The sequence below is a fragment of the Ochotona princeps genome, chromosome 24 (genome assembly GCF_030435755.1).
Source record: "Ochotona princeps isolate mOchPri1 chromosome 24, mOchPri1.hap1, whole genome shotgun sequence".
Taxonomy (NCBI): Eukaryota; Metazoa; Chordata; class Mammalia; order Lagomorpha; family Ochotonidae; genus Ochotona; species Ochotona princeps.
In genome coordinates, this window is record NC_080855.1 from 24032461 (window position 1) to 24054946 (window position 22486).

At 51.0% G+C, this 22486-nt stretch overlaps 1 protein-coding gene across 2 annotated transcripts in view; it reads right to left on the minus strand.

Moving 5' to 3' along the window:
* Positions 1 to 319: 319 nt before the first annotated feature.
* The window catches only part of XPO6 (exportin 6), a 108889-nt gene continuing 86722 nt past the window's right edge, over positions 320 to 22486 (minus strand). For both annotated transcript variants that reach the window (XM_004586837.2, XM_004586836.2), the window contains exons 14-24: positions 21412 to 21504; positions 14982 to 15126; positions 14170 to 14316; positions 13205 to 13394; positions 8028 to 8183; positions 7041 to 7155; positions 6699 to 6870; positions 5046 to 5207; positions 3373 to 3471; positions 3018 to 3248; positions 320 to 942 (exon numbers count right to left, since the gene is read on the minus strand). In XM_004586837.2, coding sequence (XP_004586894.2) covers positions 841 to 942; positions 3018 to 3248; positions 3373 to 3471; positions 5046 to 5207; positions 6699 to 6870; positions 7041 to 7155; positions 8028 to 8183; positions 13205 to 13394; positions 14170 to 14316; positions 14982 to 15126; positions 21412 to 21504 — 1612 coding nt within the window. In that variant the 3' untranslated portion in view covers positions 320 to 840. The remainder of the gene's footprint in view (positions 943 to 3017; positions 3249 to 3372; positions 3472 to 5045; positions 5208 to 6698; positions 6871 to 7040; positions 7156 to 8027; positions 8184 to 13204; positions 13395 to 14169; positions 14317 to 14981; positions 15127 to 21411; positions 21505 to 22486) is intronic.

Below are 22486 nucleotides of genomic sequence, written 5' to 3' on the forward strand. Positions count from 1 at the left end.
TTGCCATTCCAACCTCAACCCTCAGGTGCTCACGTCCCCAGAGCCTTCAGGCCCCTGAGGGAGACGCCTGGCTGGGCATCCTGGGGAAGGAAGAAGCAGGCATGGGAGTCAGGAGGGCCTGGACTCCACCCTTTGCTCCCCCATGGGCTGAGTGTCCCGGAGGCCCACTCCCTACCCAGGGCTCAGGGGCGTCCTGCAGCAGAGGCGGGCAGCCGGGCCCCAGACAAGTCACCTCCTTGGGCTCTTGCCCAAGACACAGGCTGGGCCTCAGCCCCCAACACCAGGGTGCCGAATGGAAAGAAGCCCCTGGAGCAGCAGGTTTATAACAACAACATAAGCCTTTTATTTTTCATTAAGCCTCTTAGTTTCTTAGTATCACAATGGAATGATGAGAAAACAAGAACAAAAACACGAGTCTCTGCACATCTCTGACAAACAGCAGAGATTTCAAGGCATTTGGGGGAGGGGGCTGACAGAAGAGTCCAACAGCTCCAGCTGGCATCCGTCTCTCCCAGGCCAGGAAGTGGAATGGTGAGAAGGTGGCACTGTCCTAGACTGTCCTTGGCGGCTCTGCTCCTTGACTGCCAAGTGCACGATCTGCTGGACCCCCGGGGGATTCCCAGAGGCTCCCTGCTCCTCATCACGTGACCCTCCGCCTCTTCCAAGCACCCTGGAAACTCCAGCCAGCACTCCGAGGGGGCCTGCAGCCAGCTGCGCTGGGCATTGGCAGGAGGAGAGTGTGAGAACCGTGGGGCGGTGCGACTTGTCTGGGCGCTCTCCGTGGTGAAGGTGAAGGTGAGGTGGTGCAGGCGGCGCACGCATGCGCACTCAGGGCTGACCCTAGAGCTTCACGGTGCCGGGGGGCAGGCTGTGGTTGCAGAGTCGGTAGTAGCGCAGGTCGTTGACCAGCCTGTGCACGTTCTGGGTGAACGAGGGCAGATCCTGGAAGGCAGGGGCACAGCTGCAGCCCAGCCGCCCACCCACACCCCAGCCTGCCCCTTCCACACCTCCCTGACTGCTTCCATCCCAGGCACTCCCAGACACTCCCAGACCTCAGCTCACAAAGTCTCCTTACAAGCCACGTCATGGGCCTGCCAGCCCCACCACAGCCGGAGAGGCAGGACACTTTCCAGTCCAGAAAGAGGGCCCTGGCCCAGTGAGCTGTGGGCCCCATACCCACAGCTTGAGTGCAGAAGCCTTCCCACAAGCCCCCAGGCAGCCCCTAGCAACCAGAGGGCCGCAGGACAGCTTGGGGCACAACCACTCCTATCTACCAGAACATGGAAGAACCAGACCAGAAAGTCAGAGGGGCCCTCCGGGTCTGAATCCTGAGCCCCCCGACACCCTGTTGGGGTGTTCCCGTCATGGGAGGTGATCTAATGCCTACCATCCAGCTCCAAACCAGGAGCAAAGCCAACATGCATACAGGACCTGCGCCAGGACAATGGTGCCCTGTGACCCAGGCACTGCCCCAGGCTCACAAGCAGTGGTGCCAAATGCATGACCAGAGAGGATGCTGCCTTTATTTCATCCTCAAGGACACTCACCAAGGGCTGTCTTTTCAACAAGTTGCAGAGTGGGACCCAAGAATGTGCTACTCTGTGTTTTCATAAGCACCCAAGCAGAAGCTACACTTCGAAGCCAACGAGCTGGCCAAACTTGTTAGCATTAGAAACTGAACATCAACATGAGGATCTGGCCTTTGATAAAAGGCAAAGGAGACGGTGAGGCCACAGCGTATCACACTAGCCTCCCAGCTCAGAGCGGCTAGTTCAAGAACTGGCTGCTCCACTTCCGATCCAGATCCCTGCTGATGCACCTGGGAAAGCAGCGGAAGATGGACCATGCACTGTGTCCCTGCAAGACACACACAGAGTTCCTGCTTGCAGCTTGGCTGCTGTGGCCATGAGGGGAGTGAACCAGCAGAGTTCCTGCACTCTCTCTCCCTCTGTCACTCTGTCTTCCAGAGAGGGAGAGAGAGAGAGACAGAGAGAGATTAGATGGGTAAATCTTCGATAAATATAAGAAAAAAAAATTGCCCAAGTGGCTGAAGTGAACTTCCAGAAGCTTAGGAGAGAACAGGACAGACCCCAAGCAGAGCATGACCCAAGACAAAGGGAAAACAGGATGTGAAGAAAACCTGCCCATCACAAGAAAGCAGCAGCTGTTAACCCCAGAGGAACTGTAAGCCCACCCTGAGAACACATGGACGTGGACACGGACACAGACTTGCTGCCCAGGTGCAGTAATGCAGTCAAGGACGTCCATGGGGCATGGAAGAAGGGTTCTCCTGACGTCACCAAGTGCCAGGTGGAAAAAGAGGAAGCTGCTTGCTCCACAGGGGAAGCACCAGGGGGAGCCCGTTGGGGTGGAGGCTCGGACCCTGTAGCCGGAGAGGCAGCAGGCAGCTCCCAGGGAGGCCCAGCAGAGCCTGAGTACCCCGGGCGGAACACGTCATCAGCAATGCTCGCTGTGCACTGGGGCCACATGCGCTGTGCAGCACAGGAGAGTCCAAGCAGGAGCTCCAAAGGCCCCTCCAAGGCCGACGGCAGCACGTCCAGCCAGAGGAGCCGGAGCAGGCTGGGGAGAGCCTACTGTCCCATTCCTAACTCAGACCCATGGGTACAGCTACACAGCACCAACCTGCTCAGCCTGTCTGCAAGTTTGGGCAAAGGCAAGGAGTAGCAAGTGTGGCTTTGCACTTTAGTGCTGGCCACATGGCAGGGCCCTAGCAAGGGTGTACTCTGACGGCAGAGCCAAGGACAACGCAGCCCTGGGTCCAGGAGATGGATACACAATGGCTAGGACTAACCTACAGAAGCTGAGGCTGGGGAGAAGTGGGGCACTTCCACACAGAAACAGACCCACCACCAAGTCTTCCCCTGGACAAGCTGCTGCCCAGTGACAGGATGGATACAACCAGGCCCAGAGGCCCTAACATGCTCCCCGCCACTGAGCAGGTGCCACACCTGAGCCCCCGCCTGCACTGCTCTCAGCCAGGATCCCACTCTCCTCACCCGATCCATCTTGAAATTCCGCCCCAGCACATTTTTCTGGTTGGCATCTACACCATCGCAGCTGGTCAGGAACTCCGGGAGGAAGGCTGCAAAGAAGCCGTCGAAGTCCACGGAGGCCATGTTGTAGATAGCGATGCCGATCTCCTCCTGCAGCAGGTCATGGGACTTGTGAACCAGGACCTGCAGCAGCACATTCACAAACTGGAACAGCATGGTGCTCCGGAAGATCTTCTGTGGGCAGAGAGTGAGCTGTGAGTGGGGGCCGGCAGCCGGTCCCCGCCAACGTCCATCCTGGCAGGCTCCCCAGCTCTGGGTCTCGGAGGAGAGCCCCTTGCCTTCGAGACACGGTGTTTACCTTGTGGTACAGCTTCTGCTTGGCATTTAGAGTCTCCAGGTAGAAGAGGTTTTGCTTGAATAGGTGGATGTCAGGCTGGAGGAAGGACTGGCCAAAAGCCTGGCAAACAAATCCACTACTGAATGAGCAGCATTTAAATCCCCACAGACCAAGTGCCTCCGGGTCACGGCCCTGAACCATGAGCGGGGCCCCTCATGCAGACACAAGGCTCACTCCCCAAGTTCCCCCGGGCCTCACTTCTCATGGGGAACCTGTCTTTCGGAACCTGCTTCTTCCACTGGTGAGAAGAATTCATCTGTGGTGGGATCTGTGCCAGCCACATGTTCCTTTTCACGGCTGAGCAGTGGTCTGTTATCTGTGTGCCAGCTGTGCGTTCACCAGCAGGTGGTTATTCCCATTGTCCCCAGGACCCAACCATTAGAACACCTGCATGCAGGCTGTATTAGTGGCGGGCTGTAGTTACCTCAGGTGAAACACTCAGCAACAGAACTGCTGAGTTCAACAGTAACTATACACAAGCAACTGCCAAACTGTGAAACTGTTGTCTAAGGTGGCTCTTGGTAGCACTGAGCGAGCCAGGGCGGCACTGAGGAGGGAGGGGATGGAGCTCAAGCACCTGGCTACTGCAAGCCAAGCTCCTCAGAGAGGAATCTCCACACAGGTGTTGCATGCTGTGTGTGTGCAGGCACACAGGCACCAGCACTGAGGCACAGCAGGTTAAGGTGCTACCTGTGACGTCAGCAGCCTATGTGCGCACCACTTTTGAGTCCCAGCTGCTACACTTTCAATCCAGCTCCCTGCTCACGTCTCTGCGAAAGCAGTAGGAGACGGCCCAAGTACTTGGGCTCCTGCCCCCTCACCATGTGGGAGACCCGGATGCAGCTCCTGGCTTTGACTTGGCCTAGTCATGACAGCCATTTGGGGAGCAAACCAGTGAATGACAGATCTCTCCCTTTTTGTCTCTTCCTCTCTCTGTGCCACGCCACCCTTCAAATAAATAGTTTTTGTTGTTGTTGTTGTTGTTGTTGTTTTCTTTTTCAACTAGAATATGGAAACCTGCCCCCTAGGCACAGAGGGCAAGGAGCATCTGCCCATGGATCCTGCCAGCCAGCCCAGCACTGCCCACAGGGGCCGTCACTGTCATGACCCTCCAACTGCACAGCACACTGGTCCCTACAGAGCTCACTATTCTACAACATGGAACAATCACCACTGCATCACGAAGTGGGTACACACACCCAGGGCAGCACCTCTGCCACCTGGCACAGGCTAGAATCCTCTCCCAACACATAGAGGGCCAGGCTGTACAGAGCCTGAGGTGGCTCCATGGGGAGGAAGGCCCAGACAGGAGCCACGTAGGCAGCCTCCTCTGATTGGGCGATGCTGCCAGGGCCTCAAAGAAAGAGACATTCCTCAAACATCAGCAGGGGCTGCACACCTGCTACAGTGACCTTACTGGCCACCCTCAAAGCAGACCACAGGAGCCCTGCCTACAGAGGGGGAGACAGAGCCTCCACAGATACTAAAGGGTTGAGCTGAACTTCAAAGGAGGGACTTGCTGCAAACGCCAGACAGGAGGTAGGACCACATGCAAGAAAGCTGACCAAGGCCAGTCAGGCGAATGGACGCAGAGCGTGGTGCATCCAGCCATCCCGCCAGCCTGTTCCCGTTACCTGCATGATGGCACTGAACTGGGGCTCGTTCTCCATTTGCTCCTCGGTGAGCCCCCGCTGCACACTGGCCAGCACCGTGGACTTGAAGAAGTACCTCCAGTTGTGATGGAGGGTCCGGAACAGGAGCTCAAATAGCTCAGCCTTCACATCTGGGGAGGGCCTCTGGGGAGACACATACACACACACACTCACGCCTTGCCCTCCCTTCCCTCTGGGAGATGCTCATAGCCTGCGCCCCATTCAGAGAAGCCCGGGAGACACCTGCTGCCAGCAAGTGGCTTGTCACTGCCTGTACAGAAAACCCCAAGCTCCCAGGGCAACAGCTCACTCCAGGAGCCCTTTGGCAGACAAAGGTCCACATGAGACAGAACGTCTGGGTCGGAGACAGGGCGGTTTTTTTTTTTTTTTTTTTTCTTTTTTTCCTGATGGAAGCACTCAGCTCTTTACACAGGAAAAATAGGCAACCAAGCGGAAGGACAATTAGGACTACAGATTTCCTATTCAGAAAACCGCCCATTTGGTCACATTTTAGTTGTGTCATTCATGTTCCTAGGATAAAGCCTCTTACCCCAGCTAATTTGTTGGTCTTGGACAACTTCCAAAGTGAAAGAAAAAGATGTCTTAAAAGCAGCTAGGAAAGCCAAGATCCCAGGGCACTCAGGAGTCACGGAGCCCTAATGAGGGCCTCCTGGTGGCAGCTGCACACGGTGCTAACCGCTCTCTGCAGGAGAGAAGGCAGGCCCAGCAGGAGGATCCAGCCTCGCCCCAGACCTCAACAACAAGCACCTCATGTTCTTTCAGATGCCTCTGTAGAAGAGAAAGGTGTGAGGCCCAGATCCCCCAATTCAGCCATGATGGAAACGAGACAGACAGCAGAGGTACAAGCTTCAGAGGCAGGACCCCGTGTAGCAGACTGTAATGTCCCCGTGTTAACGGCTGATGGAGTAAGAGAGACTCCATCCAGCTGCGGCCCTGAGCATGGTTATCCCGGCGTAGTTGACTTTTTCAAGTACGCCGGCGTTTTCTCTCTGCTTCTTAGGCGAGTGTGCCTTGACACCTGCCATGACCGGCCTCCAGAGAGCAGACGCAAGGGCTGCCCGAGGCTGAACTGTAATTCCAAACTGTGACTAAGATAGGTCTTTTCTGTTCCCCAAAGTAACAAAGCGCAGACTAATACAGTCATGGACTTACTGTGGTCTTAGATCGGACAGTTAAGGAATGCTAACTCTCCTGGAGGTTACTGTGACCATACAACCTCATCCCACCTGTCCTGACTGGAACATCTCACACTGAGGGTCTGAGGGCAGGGAGCGTTCCCCAACACAGAAAGGCTGGGCAGCTTCCAAGAACTTGCCTTGCAGCTCTGAGATCATGAAAGTTTCTATGAGGAAAGTGCATGTGCTGTGATACTTAACTGAGCTTGCCTACTTAGCCTGGGATGAGCAATCAGCCGCACAGATTCCACACTAGTTCTAAGTAAGCTAATCAATATCGGAAGACTGCAAGGCAAAAGGCGATCATTCCTGGCAAAAGCTATCTCACGAGAACACTGAAATAACTGACCCCTGACTTTAAGATGGAATGTCTTTTTCCTACTCCATCACTCCCCAACCTTAAGATGGCAGGCGGCCCAAACCACCCAAGCCCTCTCACCTCAGCGATGATGGGGTACACCTGCTCCATGCACAGAGCGATGATGCTGGGGAGGAAGGGCTTGAACACCTGGCCGGGCTCTTGCACCACCACCTGCAGGATCTTCAGGAACTTCTCCACCACCCGGCAGCCGGTGCTGCCCTCATGCAGGATGCTCTCCGCCAACTGCTCTCTGCAGGCCAGACCACAGCACACGGTCACCACAACCCCGCTGCCCCGGGGACCAGCCTGAAAACCAGTGCTTGTGGTGGACGGGGAGAAGCAGCCGACAGCCCAGGCCTAGCAGTCGGGCCCTGCTGCTCCTCCTTGGAAGCCAGGCAGCTTGGCGGAGTGGGGGGCTACCTGGTGAACATGTTGAGGAAGGTCTGTATGATCTGTTCAGTGAAAGGCACGCCCATCTGGACTCTAAGGCCGCGAAACAGCGTGAGGAAGAAGCTCAGCATCTCGTCCGTTACATCTGAAGGAAGGAGCAAAAGCAAAAGCACAAGCTCACAGCGACGCCCCGACACCGGGCACGCGGCCAGGGCACCACTAAGGGCATGCTGAGAAAGCTGCTCTGGGCAGGGAACTCTGCTTCTTAGGTTGCACAGGAAGTGAGCAGTGCCTCGTGGCCTCCAGCAGCAAGTGGATCATTCTGTGCCCACACTGCTGGGACTGTTCAGAGGGGTCTCTCCGGGACACAGTCCCTCAGCTGGGTAAGGGGTAAGGGGCTCCATGCAGATAATAAGGGTGTGCACTGGCTGTTTAGCCCTGGCCCATTAAATGGATTAATTGCAGAAAATATCAGTTACATGGAGCGCAATTCCAATCTCAGATCTCAACACTTGTTTTATCTGGAATGTCCTGCCTCTAACTGCACCCAATCAGCTTGTATGGAAGACCTGTTGACAGACAAGATCCTGGCATTTCTCTTGCAAGCCTCTATCAGTGACCAGGTCGGAGGAAGCAAACTGTCTTAGCCAAACCACCTACACCGTGACAGTTACACAGCGCTAAGCTGAAAAATCCTCCATCATCTGTCATGTAACACCCCACTACTCCTACATCTGCTAAGGCTCCAGAGTGGGTCCAGGCAAATACGCAAAGGCCCAACCAGGCCAGAAGCCTCCGTCACTCTGAGCCCCATGGCACAGGGGTCCAGGCCACATGATGGCTCTGCTCCCTCCCTCATAGGGCTCCTCCCCACTCCCTCCAACAGTGAACACCACAGCGGCCCACCCTAACACAGCTCCCCTTCATAGAGCAGTGCCGTAAGTGCTACGCCTCTGACCAACTGCTCTGGCTCTCGGGAGGGCCATCCACCAGTGAGGCCTCTGGGCCAGCTCCTACCTGACTGATGGATAAAAGCTGGAAAGAGGGCCAGGGAGACCTGAACGGATTCCTGCAGCGACTGGTAGCAGATCTGGCGGGACTTGGTGGACTCCCCAGAGATGTTCTCCACAATATCTTCTAAGACACTGAGTGTCTGGTGGATGATCACTTTGGCTGCAAATCAAGATCAGGTGCAGACTGTGAGGCATCTGAGGATAGTGGGGACTGTGGCGAGAGGGAGCAGCCAGCCAAGGGTTGCGGAGACAACTACCAGGCCTGGCCAAGGGAGCACGGCCCCATGCTTTCTCTATCCTTCTCTCTGTTTACTTATGCTTCTCTTTGCTGTCAGGACTCCAACTGTCCATTTGCTTTGCTCAGATTTTTGCTCCCAATTTGCCCCTACCCATCAGTAACAAGTCCACAAAGGGGAAGGGGAAAAAAAATGAAATGACCGAGGGGGGAGCACCTGAGATTGTCAGAACTCTGCACTGCTAGACAGACTGATGAGAAAGCAAATGTCACCAGGCAATTAGCACAGGCAAGAAGGGACATGTGCAGATCCAGCTCCTGCAGCTACAGACAGCCCCCTGGTCTGGGTATCTACACAAACTGCTCAAGTGTTGGCCAATCAGGCCTGACAACAGGTATAGTTATCATCATCCTATAGAGTGGGTAACAGACCATTTGAACACCCCGGTGCATGATACATACAGCACACAGGAACCCCATGGCAGTAGCTGGCAGGTGGGCACTGCGAGAGCCCTGGCAGCCACCCAACAGGCCCTAGATGCCTCTGTACTCTGTACTCTGGGCTGTCAGCCCCTCCCTTGGCAGGCTTGCTGTGAGGTTTGGAGACCAAGTTTGGACAATATGAACAATGCGTCTGGTATGGGAGAAAGTCCAGGACAGGAAAGCTGCCAGCATTCCCACAGCTGTGGAGCCTCTTGTCAGGCTCCCCAAGAGATGCCATAGCTCTGCCTGAGCCAGGCGTGCTGAGCCTGGCCACCTCCACAGGCTGACCCAGAGCTGCCTGGGCATACTGGCTTCCACATGAGCCTCTGTCAGGGCTAGAGCAGTGACAGGGAAGGGTGACAGACTCAGGTCTGGCCCCCAACTCTGACTGATCCTGAGTGTTGGTTTCCTCCCCTGAAAACATGGATAAACACCACCACCTGACCCAGAGGATGCAGGAGCAAAGACAACAGCCCCCAGTGGGCCTGGGCCAGTACAGTGAGCAGTGCACTGGGCAGTGAGGGACAGGCTCGCCACGCCACCCGCTGCATGGGGCATGTATGTTCACGACAACTCCAACCACATGACCTTCTCCCATGCCAGGAGCTGCAGGCTCAGGGGAAGCAGCTCAGAGGGGAAAGTCAGGAAGGTTAAGAGATCTCTGCCACTGAAGAAAATTCCAACAAGCATTTATTTATCAAGCTGTGTAAGTTAGAACGTGAGACACACTACTGGGAGAATGGGGAAGTGAACTGTGCTCCCTCCACAAGACAGGATATTATGAAACTACAGAAACCACTTCTCAAAAAGAGGCAAAGAAGCCGCAAAGGACAGACTCAGGAGCCAGGAGACCCGTTGCTGACCCTGACCCAGGCCCCGGCCCTAGGATGGCCAGACCTTGGGGAAACAGTGGTTCCCCAGAAGACAGCTTGGCAGACACTACCTGCAGCAGGTAGCTGACTGCTGGCAATGATGCAACAGGCAGAAATAACCCATACACACTACACTGAAAACTGCCTGAAACAGTTGGAATAAATGATGGGACATTCCAGAAGAAAGCAGGCCCTGACTTTCCACAAATGTCATAGCCATGAAAGCTAAAATAACAGGGTGCTTTCCTACATTCAAGGAGACAAAAGCGATATGACAGCCAAATGTAACACATGACCCATGCATCTTCTGCAATTTTGAAAAGTAAAAAAGAGGATTCTGGGAGAAAATGTTAATGCAGTCCATGTTAAATGCCATCACTTTAACAGTGTCTACCATCTTGGCTGTGTTAATGGCGTTTGCTTAGAGAGTGCAGACAGTACCTTGTTCTATACAAAGGCAAAGCATCCACCAAGAAACGGCTGAAGTCCACCCAACTTTAAAAAGGTGCGTTTTTGGTGGGCAGAAAGCGCCAATATGACAAACAACAACTGGCGAAATCTGGGTGGAAGATACACAGAATATACAGAGTGAGTCTTTGTTTTAGTTTTTCAACTTTTACATAGGTTTAGAACTCCTTTAAAATACAAAGCTAGGGGCCCAGCGGCGTGGTCTAGCGGCTAAAGTCTTCGCCTTGAACGCGCCCCGGGATCCCATATGGGCGCCGGTTCTAATCCCAGCAGCTCCACTCCACATCCAGTTCCCTGCTTGTGGCCTGGGAAAGCAGAGGAGGACGGCCCAATGCACTGGGACTCTGCACCCGCGTGGGAGACCCGGAAGAGGTTCCTGGTTCCCGGCTTCAGGTCGGCGCGCATCGGCCGTTGCAGCTCACTTGGGGAGTGAATCATCGGACGGAAGATCTTCCTCTCTGTCTCTCCTCCTCTCTATATATCTGACTTTGTAATAAAATAAAATAAATCTTTAAAAAAAAAATACAAAGCTAGGATAGGAGAAAGGCAAGTTTGGAACCTCCATTTCCCCACTGTGGACCAAGGATAATGTGTCTCCCAGGAACACAGAGACTAAATGAAGTTACGTATACAAAGTTCTCAAGCCAGTGCCCGGCACATGGTAAAGACTTGGCAAATACTAACCCTGTTCTCAGTCAAATTTAGCACTGGCACTCGGCAAACTCTATCAAATACATCACCCTTTTCCAGCCGCTCTGAAATGAACCTGTGGCCCTGAGGCTTGCTCCATCCAATGAACGATAAGAACCACTGCACAAGTTGCCATGTCCCTCCCTCAGGGAGGGCACCTGCTGAAATGGGCCCTTCCCAAGCTGGCGCCTTGAGTTTCAAACTGGAAGCCTTCTTTAATTAATGTCATGAAGCCTTCGGGCTGTTTGTGACCACAGAGCAAACCCTAACCTGTGCTCACTGAGATAATTACCAAGTAGCACAAAATGAGAAAAGAACAGTCTGAGCTTTGTAAAACATGATGAGGCTTACGATGCGACTCAGCAGGTAAAGCTACTGACTGCAACATCGGCATTCCACATGAGCACTGGTTCAAGTCCAATTCAGCTCCCTGTTAATGTGCCTGGGAAAGCAGTAGAAGATGGCCCAGGTCCTTGGATCCCTGTACCCACTTGGGAGACCTAGAGGAAGATCACGGCTCTTGGTTTCATTCTGGCCCAGACCAGGCAAACTACTTCATCTTCCAAATCCTAGTTCCCTCACCAATAAAACTAACAACAGTATCTAACCCATAAAACACATGGCAGAACTCAACTACTGAATTTTTGAAAAATATTCAAAAGCAGGAGCAAAGTACACAGTTTAAAGTCTGATGCTAGCCCAGCCTGCCAAGACAGGAGCCTCACCCATCACTCCATGGGAGAGGGGTCCCAGGACCCCCACAGGTACCAGCATTTGGGCATGCTCAAGTCCCTTACATAAAAGTCTCTCAGTCAGCAACTCTAGATTATTTACAACACGCAATGTAAATGCTATATAGTTGCTATACCACAGTGTTTAGGGGAAAAAAATCTACATGTTCAGTACAAACTCTGATTTTTTTCCCCCAAATATCATCGATCTACAGTGGGTTGAGTACAGGCATGTGGGTTCTATGGACATGGGAACTAACTGCCCACGGAGTTTGTCTCAGCAGGTAAGCTAGGGGCAGGCATCCTGTCTCTGCTCCTGGTTCCAGCTACTCGCAAATGCATAATCTGGGACATAGCAGGGACAGCTCCCTAGCGTGACATGGAGACTCCCACTACCCTGGCTCCTAGCTTTGGGCTGGCTGAGCCCTGGCCACTGCGGGCACTGGGTGAGCTTTGCTGCGCTCTGTCTTTCTCCCTAGTCCCACTCTTTCCCTTCCTCCCTCCCTCCCCTTCTTTCTCTCTCTGTCTTCCTCCCTCCTCCCATCTCCCCCTTTCTGTCTTGGCCTTTCAAATAAATAAATAGTTAAACTATTCTTATCCAACTACAATCATAAAACATAAGAAGCAATAAATAATTAAAAGTTATATTGGTTTTCTAAAATGTTAAAATTGATAGACTTAGAAATTTTTATTTTCCTTCTTTGTATCATCCTCATAGCTTTATACAATGAGCATATGTTAATATTCACGATTATAAAAGTAATGTTCTTAGAAATTGTATTCATGACTACATCTAATACTTCACAAGGCATTCTACCAAGGACATCATCTAAAGATATTTCAGCCTTTGATTCCTGCAAAAACATATTACACATTGAAAACCATCTTTTTACTATTTGCTACTTCAGGCAGACTTCTCAGAGAAACCAGACACCATACCTGATTTATTTTTCCTCTAATATAAATAAGCAAAGTTAGGTGCTGTTTGTAAAGATTCCAAGTTTTCAGAAAACCTCTGAATTATTCGTATTTAGAAATTCATTTCCTCAGTGTGTACTGTTTTATTTGTTTATATAGACCTGGACCAACCACCACTGTGGGCTTGAGCTGATGGATGGGACGTGTTAGTTTTCTAGATGTTTTACATTTTATCTGTTTTTTTTTTTTTTTTTTTTTTTTTAATTAGGAAGGCAGATTTACAGAGAGGAGAAACAGAAAGATCTTCGACACACTGGTTTACTCTCCAAATGGCTGCAATGGCCGGAGCTAATCCGATCTGAAGCCAGAAGCCAAGAGCCAGGAACTTCCAGGTCTCCCACACGGGTGCACGGTCCCAAGGCTTTGGGCCATCCTCCACTGCTTTTCTAGGCCACAAGCAGAGAGCTGGATGGGAAATAGAGCAGCCAGGACAAGAGCCAGCCCCCATATGGGAATCCCAGTGCTTGTGAGGGGAACATTAGCTAATTAAACCATCATGCCAGGCCCCTATCTTACATTTCAAATCAGAGAATGGGCAGCTTGTGAGGGAAGCCAGTCCAGGGGATGAGTTCACCCAGTTCTACCTGGGATCTGACTCCTCTCTCACCCAGTGACTGGCCACAGGCCTTCATCTTGGGAGCCTTAGGGACATATCTCGCCTGCCTCCAAGAAGGATGCTACCCTACCAGTATCCCCGCCTTGCCCTTGACTTAGGGTCACTTACTGTCATCCAGCGGCACCTTTCTCTGTGGGGTGACAGCACTGGGTTTCAGGTCACGATAGTCCCGGGAAAGTGCAGAGATGAGGCTGGCGTGGTTGATGGAGCGCACGGGCCACTGTTGCTCATTCTCTGGAAGGTTCGGCCATGGAAGCAGTAGGATGTTAGAGAGGGCTCGGCACACCAGCACCTGTGCCTGGAAGAGACCCCACAGGCATCCATGAGAGGTCAGACAGCCACAGCAGGCAGGGTGCTATGATGGCCCCACCTCTAGCAGCCCCGCTCACCCTGTGCTCAGACCCCAAGGCACCTTCCTTACACCCAGAACACCTCTTGGTCCAACTCCAAGGCCAGCCAGCGAGGAAAAAGGAAGGAGAAAGGCAAGTCTGGGACCAGAACAATCCAGTGCCTGGCCCCACAGGCAGTGCCGGCACTCTTCCTCCCCTCCGCATTCCTCATGTGGCAGTGGCAGCTACACAGGGTACAGAAGCCCTCGGCTGCTGGCTTCCCACGCCCTCTCTGAAGCTGAGAGCAGAGCTGGTAGGTGGCTCTCACAGCAAGCACAGTGCTGGGGCACAGGAGCTCTGAAGTACCTGCTTTACTCCCTTCAAGCCCCACCCCTGTACATCCTGAGTCTCCTAGGATTCAGGGACAGCATACTGCCTGGAGCTTCCCAACCCTAAAATACCAAGCACAGCAACAACAGATAAAACCTACAGACTGCCGCGGCCCACAATGAACATCAAGAGAAGCGTCAGACCCTGGGACAGGTCACCAGCTGTCTGTCTGTCTGGAAGAGCCTCCCACCCAGCCTGGGGTCGGCACACCTTCTGCGTGCCTCCCAACGGGCACAGAGGCCCTGCCAGGGTGTCCCAAGTGAGCACTCTGCCTACACCGAGATGAGCTGTGAGCTGAGTGTGAAGTAGCCCCCTCCTGCTTTGCCCCCCTGCGCCTGGGCCTCCAGCCCCCACCTTGTCGACGAGGCGCTGGGCAGAGGCATCAGTGACTCTGTTGAACACTTTCTGCACTGCAGGGATGCTAATCAGAAACACGGGCCGGACAGTGGTGGCCAGGGACACCAGTAAGTGGCATGCGGACAGCAGCAACTTGTCCTGGACCTGGAAAGGCAGGAAGACACGCCGGGTCACCACCATCCTGTAAGACACAGGGACTGGCAAGAACTTTGCTGAGATAGCCATGTGCTCCTGCCTGCCAAATCCTCCCACTCAGGCAGGCTCAGGGAACCCAAGGCGCAGCACCAGGTCATCCAAGAACCTGAAGCTGCTCTACATACAGACAGGAAACCACTGTTGGGCAAATGTAGCGGCATGCCACACTACGCATAAACTCTGCCTTCTGTACAAACCCAGAAGGGTCAGGAGGCATGTATAGTGAACGAAGCCAGTGCCGGCCTCGGCAGGGAGGGGAACATTATGGAGGGAAAGATTACAAAATACCATAAACTGTCAGCCTATAAATGTGAACATTATTTTACCTTTTCACAACAGAGCTGAGTTAAAAATAATAGTTGTATTTGCATGTTCAGGGACTTCAAGAACATTCTTGGGAAATCTACACTATCTTTAAATTTTCATTTTTTTAGCAACATTTTGAAAGTCCCCTTTATATGAGAACGACAGCTAAAAAGGCATAGGAAGTGACACACAGTGCATCATTAATGGCCAGAACCTGTGGATGCAGCTGTCATTTTGATTTTGCGGTGGGCAGGCAGATGGGCACAAGGACAGACAGGGCACAGGGGTGGCCTGGGCAGCTGCAGGACCTTGGTGCTGATGAGAGGCGTCACTGCATCCATGGTGGTAGAGATGAGCGTCACGAACTGCTGCGTGTTCTGCCGGTGAGCTTCGCTGCAGTACTGCGCCAGCCAGTGGGAGTACGCCTGGAGCGCAGCCAGGGACTGGGCGTGCCTGCGGGAGAGACCGAGAGCAGACTCGACGGCCTAGCACTGAACTGTTTCCCCAGGAGATGTCAACCCCGTCCCTGCACGTCTGCTCCAGCACATGGCTAATGGCAGCTCAGTCACTGACTTGCTCACACAGGACCTGAAACATCCAGCACTTACTACCCGCGTTACTGCCACCATCACCCAGAAGGCACGCAAGTAGACTCAGTTCCTCTGCAACACACGTGCCTTCACCTGAGAGGATGACGTCAAGGGACAGTGTGCTGCCTTTAGAGCCAGGCAAGTTTAGGGGCCAGAGCTGCAGCTCAGCTAGCTCACCCTCCACCCCGTGGCCCTGGCATCCCATATGGGCATCAGTTCATGTTCTGGTTGATCCACTTCCCCTCCAACTCCCTGCTTATGCCCTGAAAAAGTGGTGGCTCAAGTCCTTGCGCCCCTGCACCCATAGGGAGACCAGAAGAAGCTCCTGGCTCCCAGTTGCAGCTCAGCTCAGCTCAGCTCTGGCCGTTATGCCCATTTGGGCAGTAAGTGAACCAGGAGATGGAAGATCTATTATTTTTCCTTCTCTCTGTAAAAACAATTAAGATTTAAAAACAAAAAAAATAAATCCATCTTTCAAATAAAAATAAGTCATAAAAAGAAAAATCCAAGTGAAGTTTAATTTCCAATGTGTGGACAACAAAAGGTATTACAGCATTGCAAATATGGCTTTAAAAAAAGATTCATTTACTTTTATTGGAAAGGCAGATCAGATTTATGGAGAGGAGAGACAGATTTTCATCCACTGGTTCACTCCCCAAAAGGCAACAATAACCAGAGTTGAGCCAATCAGAAGTCAGGAGTCAGGAGTACCAGGAGCTTCTTCTGGATCTCCCAGGTAGGTGCAGGATCTCAAAGCTTTGGGCTGTCCCACACTGCTTTCCCAGGCCACAGGCAGGGAGCTGGATGGAGGAAGCAGCCAAAACACGAATCGGTGCTCATATGGGATCCCAGCATTTGAAAGGTGAGTATTGAATTATTGCAACAGGCCCTGCAAATAAGGCTTTGCTAGAAGATTCTTGAATGGGAAATTCTGCCACGCAACACATTCTATGTGGCTGGAGGGTAGCTGAGGCAGGAGGCTCTCTGCCTTCTATGCCACGTGCAGTGAGAGAGGCAGCAGGAGGCTCACTGCTTAGCAGACAACACATTGGTAATGAAGGAAAGGCCTGCCTGGCTTGCCATCCATAGCGTCACTAGTCCCTTTCTGTAACAGTAGTTGAGCTGCTGGGGGGTCCTTGGAGATGACGTAGTGACTGGCTCCCTGCGGGCCGGGCTCCGCCAGACTCCGCCAGCACACTGGGGGTTGCAGGCAGCTGTTCTCCTGCCTTGCTTTTCTCTCCATTAGAAGGCATTCTTCAAAACACAGCTTTCCCTCCCCTCATCTTCTGCTACATCACGATGCACACATGGATTGTCTGCATTCAACACAGCATGACCCATTAGTCTCCTTCCTTTTCCTTGATGAAACTGTCAAACCTGACCAGGAAAAGCCCTCCAAGCCAGCCCCTGCATTCTCTCATGCTGCCAACGTTCACAGAACATGTCCTTCCTTCCTGATTCAGCAAATTCAAGAAGAGTCCGCTCCAGGATCAGGGCACTGCTCTTTTCTGCAGAGCATGTGCTTAGAAACCAAGGCCAGGGCAGGCAGTGATGTGGCACAGCAAGCTAAGCTGCTGCCTGCAGTGTGGTCAACCTTTATGGGAGCCAGTTGGTGTTCTGGCTGCTCCATTTCTGATCCAATGTCGTGCTGATGGGCTTGGGAAAACAGTGAGAGGTGATCTAAGTGCTTAGGCTCCTGTACCCATGCAGCAGACCTGGAAGAAGCTCCTGGTTTCGGCCTGGCCCAGCCCTTGTCATTGTAGCCATTTGGAGAGTGAACCAATGCAGAGAAGATCTGTCTCTTTCCCCTTCTCTAACTTTGCCTTTCAAATAAAAATAATCTTAAAAAGAAAACAAAACAAAAACCTGTGAGCAGGCACAAAACGGAGCATGGCTGCTGAATGCCAGCTCCTGACATGACCATTCACCTGTACTATACATTAACATGTTTAACCTGAATCCAAAACAGTGGAAGTAATGACACAAATCTGTTACAGGACTCTCTTAAAGAACAAAAACACAACAATTTAGTGCTGGTTCTGAAAGGGTCAGTCATTATTCTCTCCCTCATACATGCACACGCACACACACATGCACAAATGGGAAACTGCTCAAGGTAATAGGTGACATGTTTGATGTGTGGTCCATGGGTAGTATATATGGATTTACAAAGACATATTCACAAAGATGGTGTTACAAAGATATGTATTACAAGGATTTATATGGATTCACAAAGATATATCTATACACTAGATGGCATCATGGCATCCATTACATTTTTTAGATGTTAATAATGGCATACGGGTCCCACAGAATGGTTCTACTCCTGGTGGGGGTGGGATGGGTATGCACACACACAGGCTTGAAGATCTGTGGACAAAGTGACACATGTACAACTGATTTTCTCTTTAAAGCTATCACTGCTATTATACAGAGGGGCATCTCCATTCACTGGTTCACCCCCTTACAGCCAGCTTGGTGAGGCTGGAGCATGAGCCTGAAACTCCAGCTGGGTCTCCTCTATGGCTGGCAAGGACCCTCCTACTTGAGCCCTTACTGCCTGCTGCCACCCAGCGGCATGTCTGCAGGAAGCCGGCACTGGGGGAGGGCCAGGATGCCAACGGGCTCTCTGATTAAGGGATGCAGGTGCCCCAAGTGGAACCTTCACAACTATGGCAAACATCCGCCTGGATAATTTGTTTTCAAATGGCTCTGGGGGGCGGGGGGAATCCTCAGGGTGTTTGTAGAGAGAAAATTTGAGCAAATGTGGCAAAATATTTATAATTGATGACTCTAAGTCAAGAGTGTAAGGATGTCTAGCATTTTTCTTATTTTCTTCAAGTTTTTACGCTTCGAAATAAGCTGGATAAGAACAGGTAATGAAGGAAGGAGCCAGGCTAGTCAGACAGATACTGGGAGCTTGAAATTCAGACTGAGCTGGCGGCGATGTCATAGTTTACATTTACAGTCCACTGGCCAGCGCCTCCTTCACTTGGAATCCTTCCAGCAGAGAGGACAAACCACAGCAGCCTAAGGCTCCGCAGGCCGCAAGGCCCTGCAAGGCCCTGCAAGGCTGTGTAAGCCGAGCACACTGGCATTTTTCTCAGGCAAACTGACAAATTCTCAAAGGAAACCTAGATTTTTTTTTTAAGGTTTTAAGCTATCATAGTAAATAAGATTCCCTTTCCCCACTTGCAGCTCTGTAACAGGAGTTGGCAGACTTTTCCTAGAAAAACCATGGCTGAAATATTCTAGGCTCTGTAGATTATATATACCCCATGTCACAGCTACACAGTTCCGCTGCATGGTGCAAAAACAGCCAGGGACAATGCGTAACAGGTAAGGCTGTGTTCCAATCCAACAACAAAAGGCCGTCGGCCAGGTTTGGCAAGCCTCCTAGACAGTGTCAAGGCCAAGGGTAGAAGGCTCTGGTACCAGAATGCCCTTGTCTCAGGTCAGGCTGTCCTTTCTAGCTAGAGTTCCCAACACCCAAACTCAAAAATCCCTCATTATGCTGCCCTATTCTTTTCCTCAAGTTTCCCTGTTTTGCTGGTCTAAGCGTATGTGGTTTTTTTGTTTGTTTCATTTTATTTTACAGTCTTGTTTGTTTAAGTAGCAGAGCTACTTAAAACACAGTAATGCTATGCTGATTCCAAGCTTCTACAATCAGAACTCACCACAGGAGCACCTCTATGGGCCTCCAAAATGCAGGAAGCGATCGATTTGAGCCCAGTGTTATTTATGGGCTGGAGAATTCCCAAATAGCAGAGCAAAGAGCAGTTAGATTTAGCAAACTGCACTGAGGGGGGCAGCAGGAGAGCAGGTGGGGCAGGGACTGGCTGTTGCCATCACGTGGACTACAGTCCAGGAGAGCATCCCTGAAGCCCACCACCATGGGCTAGGGGCTCGTCCGTCACGTGGAATGTCCCTCCTACTGGCAGGTCTTCACTAGGGTCATCCTTTCTGCCAGGGCTTCAGTGACTTCCGCATCCCACTGCACCCAGATAGAGGCAGCAGGTTTAGCAGGGTCCCTACTCCTTCCTTGGCTATCTTTTAACACACAAGAGCCTGTGAGTTCAGATGGGGCCTTCTGATGAGCAGTTGGGCAACAACTCACCTCCAAGTCCCTTCCACACGTTGCTCTCCTGATGGATTCCCATCTCTGTGAATATTATGACACAGCTACTTTTCCTCTACGGTTCCTGGGTTACAACCCCCTAGCCCGTATAATTTTCTAAATGAGTAGGGCAACTGGCTTTATGGTGTAGCAGGCAAAGCCAATGCCTATAACGTCGGTATCCCATATAATTGCGGGTTTGAGTCCTAGCTAGTCCACTTCCAATCCAATTCCTTCTTAATGTGCCTGGGAAAGCAGCAGTGTTTGGGCCCCTGCATCCACGTGGGAGATCTTAGAAACAGCTCCTTGCTTTGGTCTGGCCTAGGTCTGGCCAGGGTAACCATCTGGTGAGTGAAGCAATAGATAAATGTTTTTTCTCCCCCCACCTCTCTCTGCCTTTCAAATGAGTTAAATAAATCTTTCTTTAAAAACCAATATTACAGTAAGCTATCTTAATCTCTTTCAACAAAACAGACACAGATCTTTCACTCAAAAATTTGACCTTGTGTCCTCAGTTCCAGCAAAGTCTTAGAGGTTTCACTGCAAGCCTTTTCAAATACTTCCAGGGCCCTGTCAACACTAGTAATTCTGGGAACGGCCCTGGTTAAGCACAGGACAGGGGCTGGCCCAGGAGAGCCGGCCTCAAGCTCAGGGGGCTGGCACCTCCAGCCCCAGCTCTCCAGCAGGCCTACACACCACAGCTTCTACACAGACCCAAATGAGCTTGTTTCAGCAAAGTTTCACATCACCCCTTTCCCCCAAGAAAACCACTCAACCCTATTTTAATCTCATGACACTAAACCAGAGGTCCTTGCGGGTGGATTCGGCCATACCGAGCTGATGCAAACACAATCCTCTAGTGAACTTCCCTTCCTGAGCAACCTCAGCCTAACCCACGGGGGCTGCCTAAGGCTTCTCAAAATTATTGGCAGGCTCATCCCCATCTTCACGTCTGGGATATAGAAAGCCAAAACTGTCCTCATCTTGATGGTGAATCTGCACTGGCATGGAACACGGGACAGACGTGATATGATTTAGGGAACACGTGTTCTCACACCCTTGGGCGTAAGTCTGGCCCTTTCCAGAACAGCTTGTCATGTGATGAATCTGTATGACTTCCCCAAATGGGAACTGGAGGAGGACCTCATCCTCCCTCGGAAGCCTGGTTTTCAGTCACGGAACAACACTTCTTCTGGCTTGCACACTTTCTGCTCACAGCCTAAGCCACTGCCTTGCTGGTTCCACTAGCAAACACAGGAGGGGAGACTCCCTGGGTATCTCATGAACCTGCCGAGGCTCCTGGACGGAGGAAGATCCCTTCTTCCATGCCTTGCTCTTCCCATCTATTACTTACTGGTTCCTTGGTGGTATCCTTGATAAGTATTAAACACAAGTAAGTATCTCCCAGAGTTCTGTGAACCTCGCTAGCAAATTGACTGAACTGAAGAGCAGGTTGTGGGAACCCCGACTCGTAGCCCGTTGGTCAGGAGCAAAGATCATCTGTGGCTTGTGATGGGTGTTGAAGAGGGCGAGGGCAAGCTCGCTGACTTAACTCTGCATTTATGCAGTCTGAAGAACAGAACTGACACTCACTGTGTCCACTACTGATTAACTGCTTGCTTGCTACATCCGTACACATAACAGAATACTGTGTTTTCTCCACACACCAGTTTCAGTCAATGGTTTAAGACTCAAGGTACACAGGTGTTCATCCATCAGTGTGCACACAACGACTGTGTCTGTCTCCCACCACACCAGGCACTCACCACCTCCCAGTTGCAGGCCCCTGTCTCAGCTTGGCCAGTCCTCTGCCTGCATAACACCTACTCCACATAACTCCCCCCGCCCCAATGCTCACCTGCCTGACAAATCCTATTCACCCAGACATACAGCCCAACTTGTCCCTCACTCAGTTTGGGGGTGTTCCCCTTCACGGCAGCCACTATAGTCCCCTTTTCTCTAGAAAACCATCAACAGAGGGCGATAAGGCCTCCCTCCTGAGCACGGGCAAGCATCCCACTTGATACTCACACGTCAATGAGGTCAGGTTTCAATACTGACGGCACTGCAGTCTCAATGTTGTACAGTTTTATCTGAGATCCGTACAGGGTGACTTTGACCAGCCTGTTGACAAATAGACAAATATTCAGTTTATGGCCTGTAACAGACAAAACAGACAGGTGCCAACAAAGCTGCCAAGGAAAGACGCTTTCTCATACGAAAATGAATCCAGATCACACCTCAATTTACCCCAAGAAAACAATCTATGGACAGACAAGGAAACTTAAGAGTAAGCACTATTTGCAGAAATTTTCAAAACAATGCAAGTATCCAACAGAGAATGTAATCAATAATGTTTGGAAATGTAATGACAACTCTCAAGGCATTTGGAACACAAAAAGGTTGCAACTTACATATACAAAGAATATGGTGATTTTTTTTTTTTAAGAGTGTATCAAATAACAGAATGAAGGCTGGAAGAATTTTCACCAAAACAGCCTCAGCAGTACCATGTGCTTTGGGGGGTGGGATGGATGACCTTCTTCCTCTACTGCCCTGTATTTCCAAATTGTCTATAACATACATAATGAGAATGGCATTTTTTTAAAAGCATGCCTTTTTTTAAATAGTTTATCTAAATAAGCTGACAGGAATCTTCCTATAAAACATATAATGATAAAACCATGTTAGTTTTTATTTAAAATTATTTTTAAAAAGAAATGCTTCAAGTGGACTGATACACAAGAAGGAAAATATATCAAAATGTTCACTGTAGAACACGAGAATAGTTCAGTAAGCTTCTGGATAAATGGAATGAAAAGTATGAGTTTATTTTGGCACAAAAATTTTTTCTTTCATTATAAATGGTAATCATACATGAGGCAAAAACTATGCAAGGATTTCAAAATTGCTTTTTATTTTCATCCAAAATTAACTCATACTATTTTTTTAACATTTGTTTATTTTTATTGCAAAGTTAGATATATAGAGAGGAGGAGAGACACAGAGGAAGATCTTCCGTCTACTGATTCACTCTCCAAGCTACCACAATGACCAAAGCTGAGCCAATCCAAAGCCAAAAGCTTCTTCTGGGTCTCCCATGTGA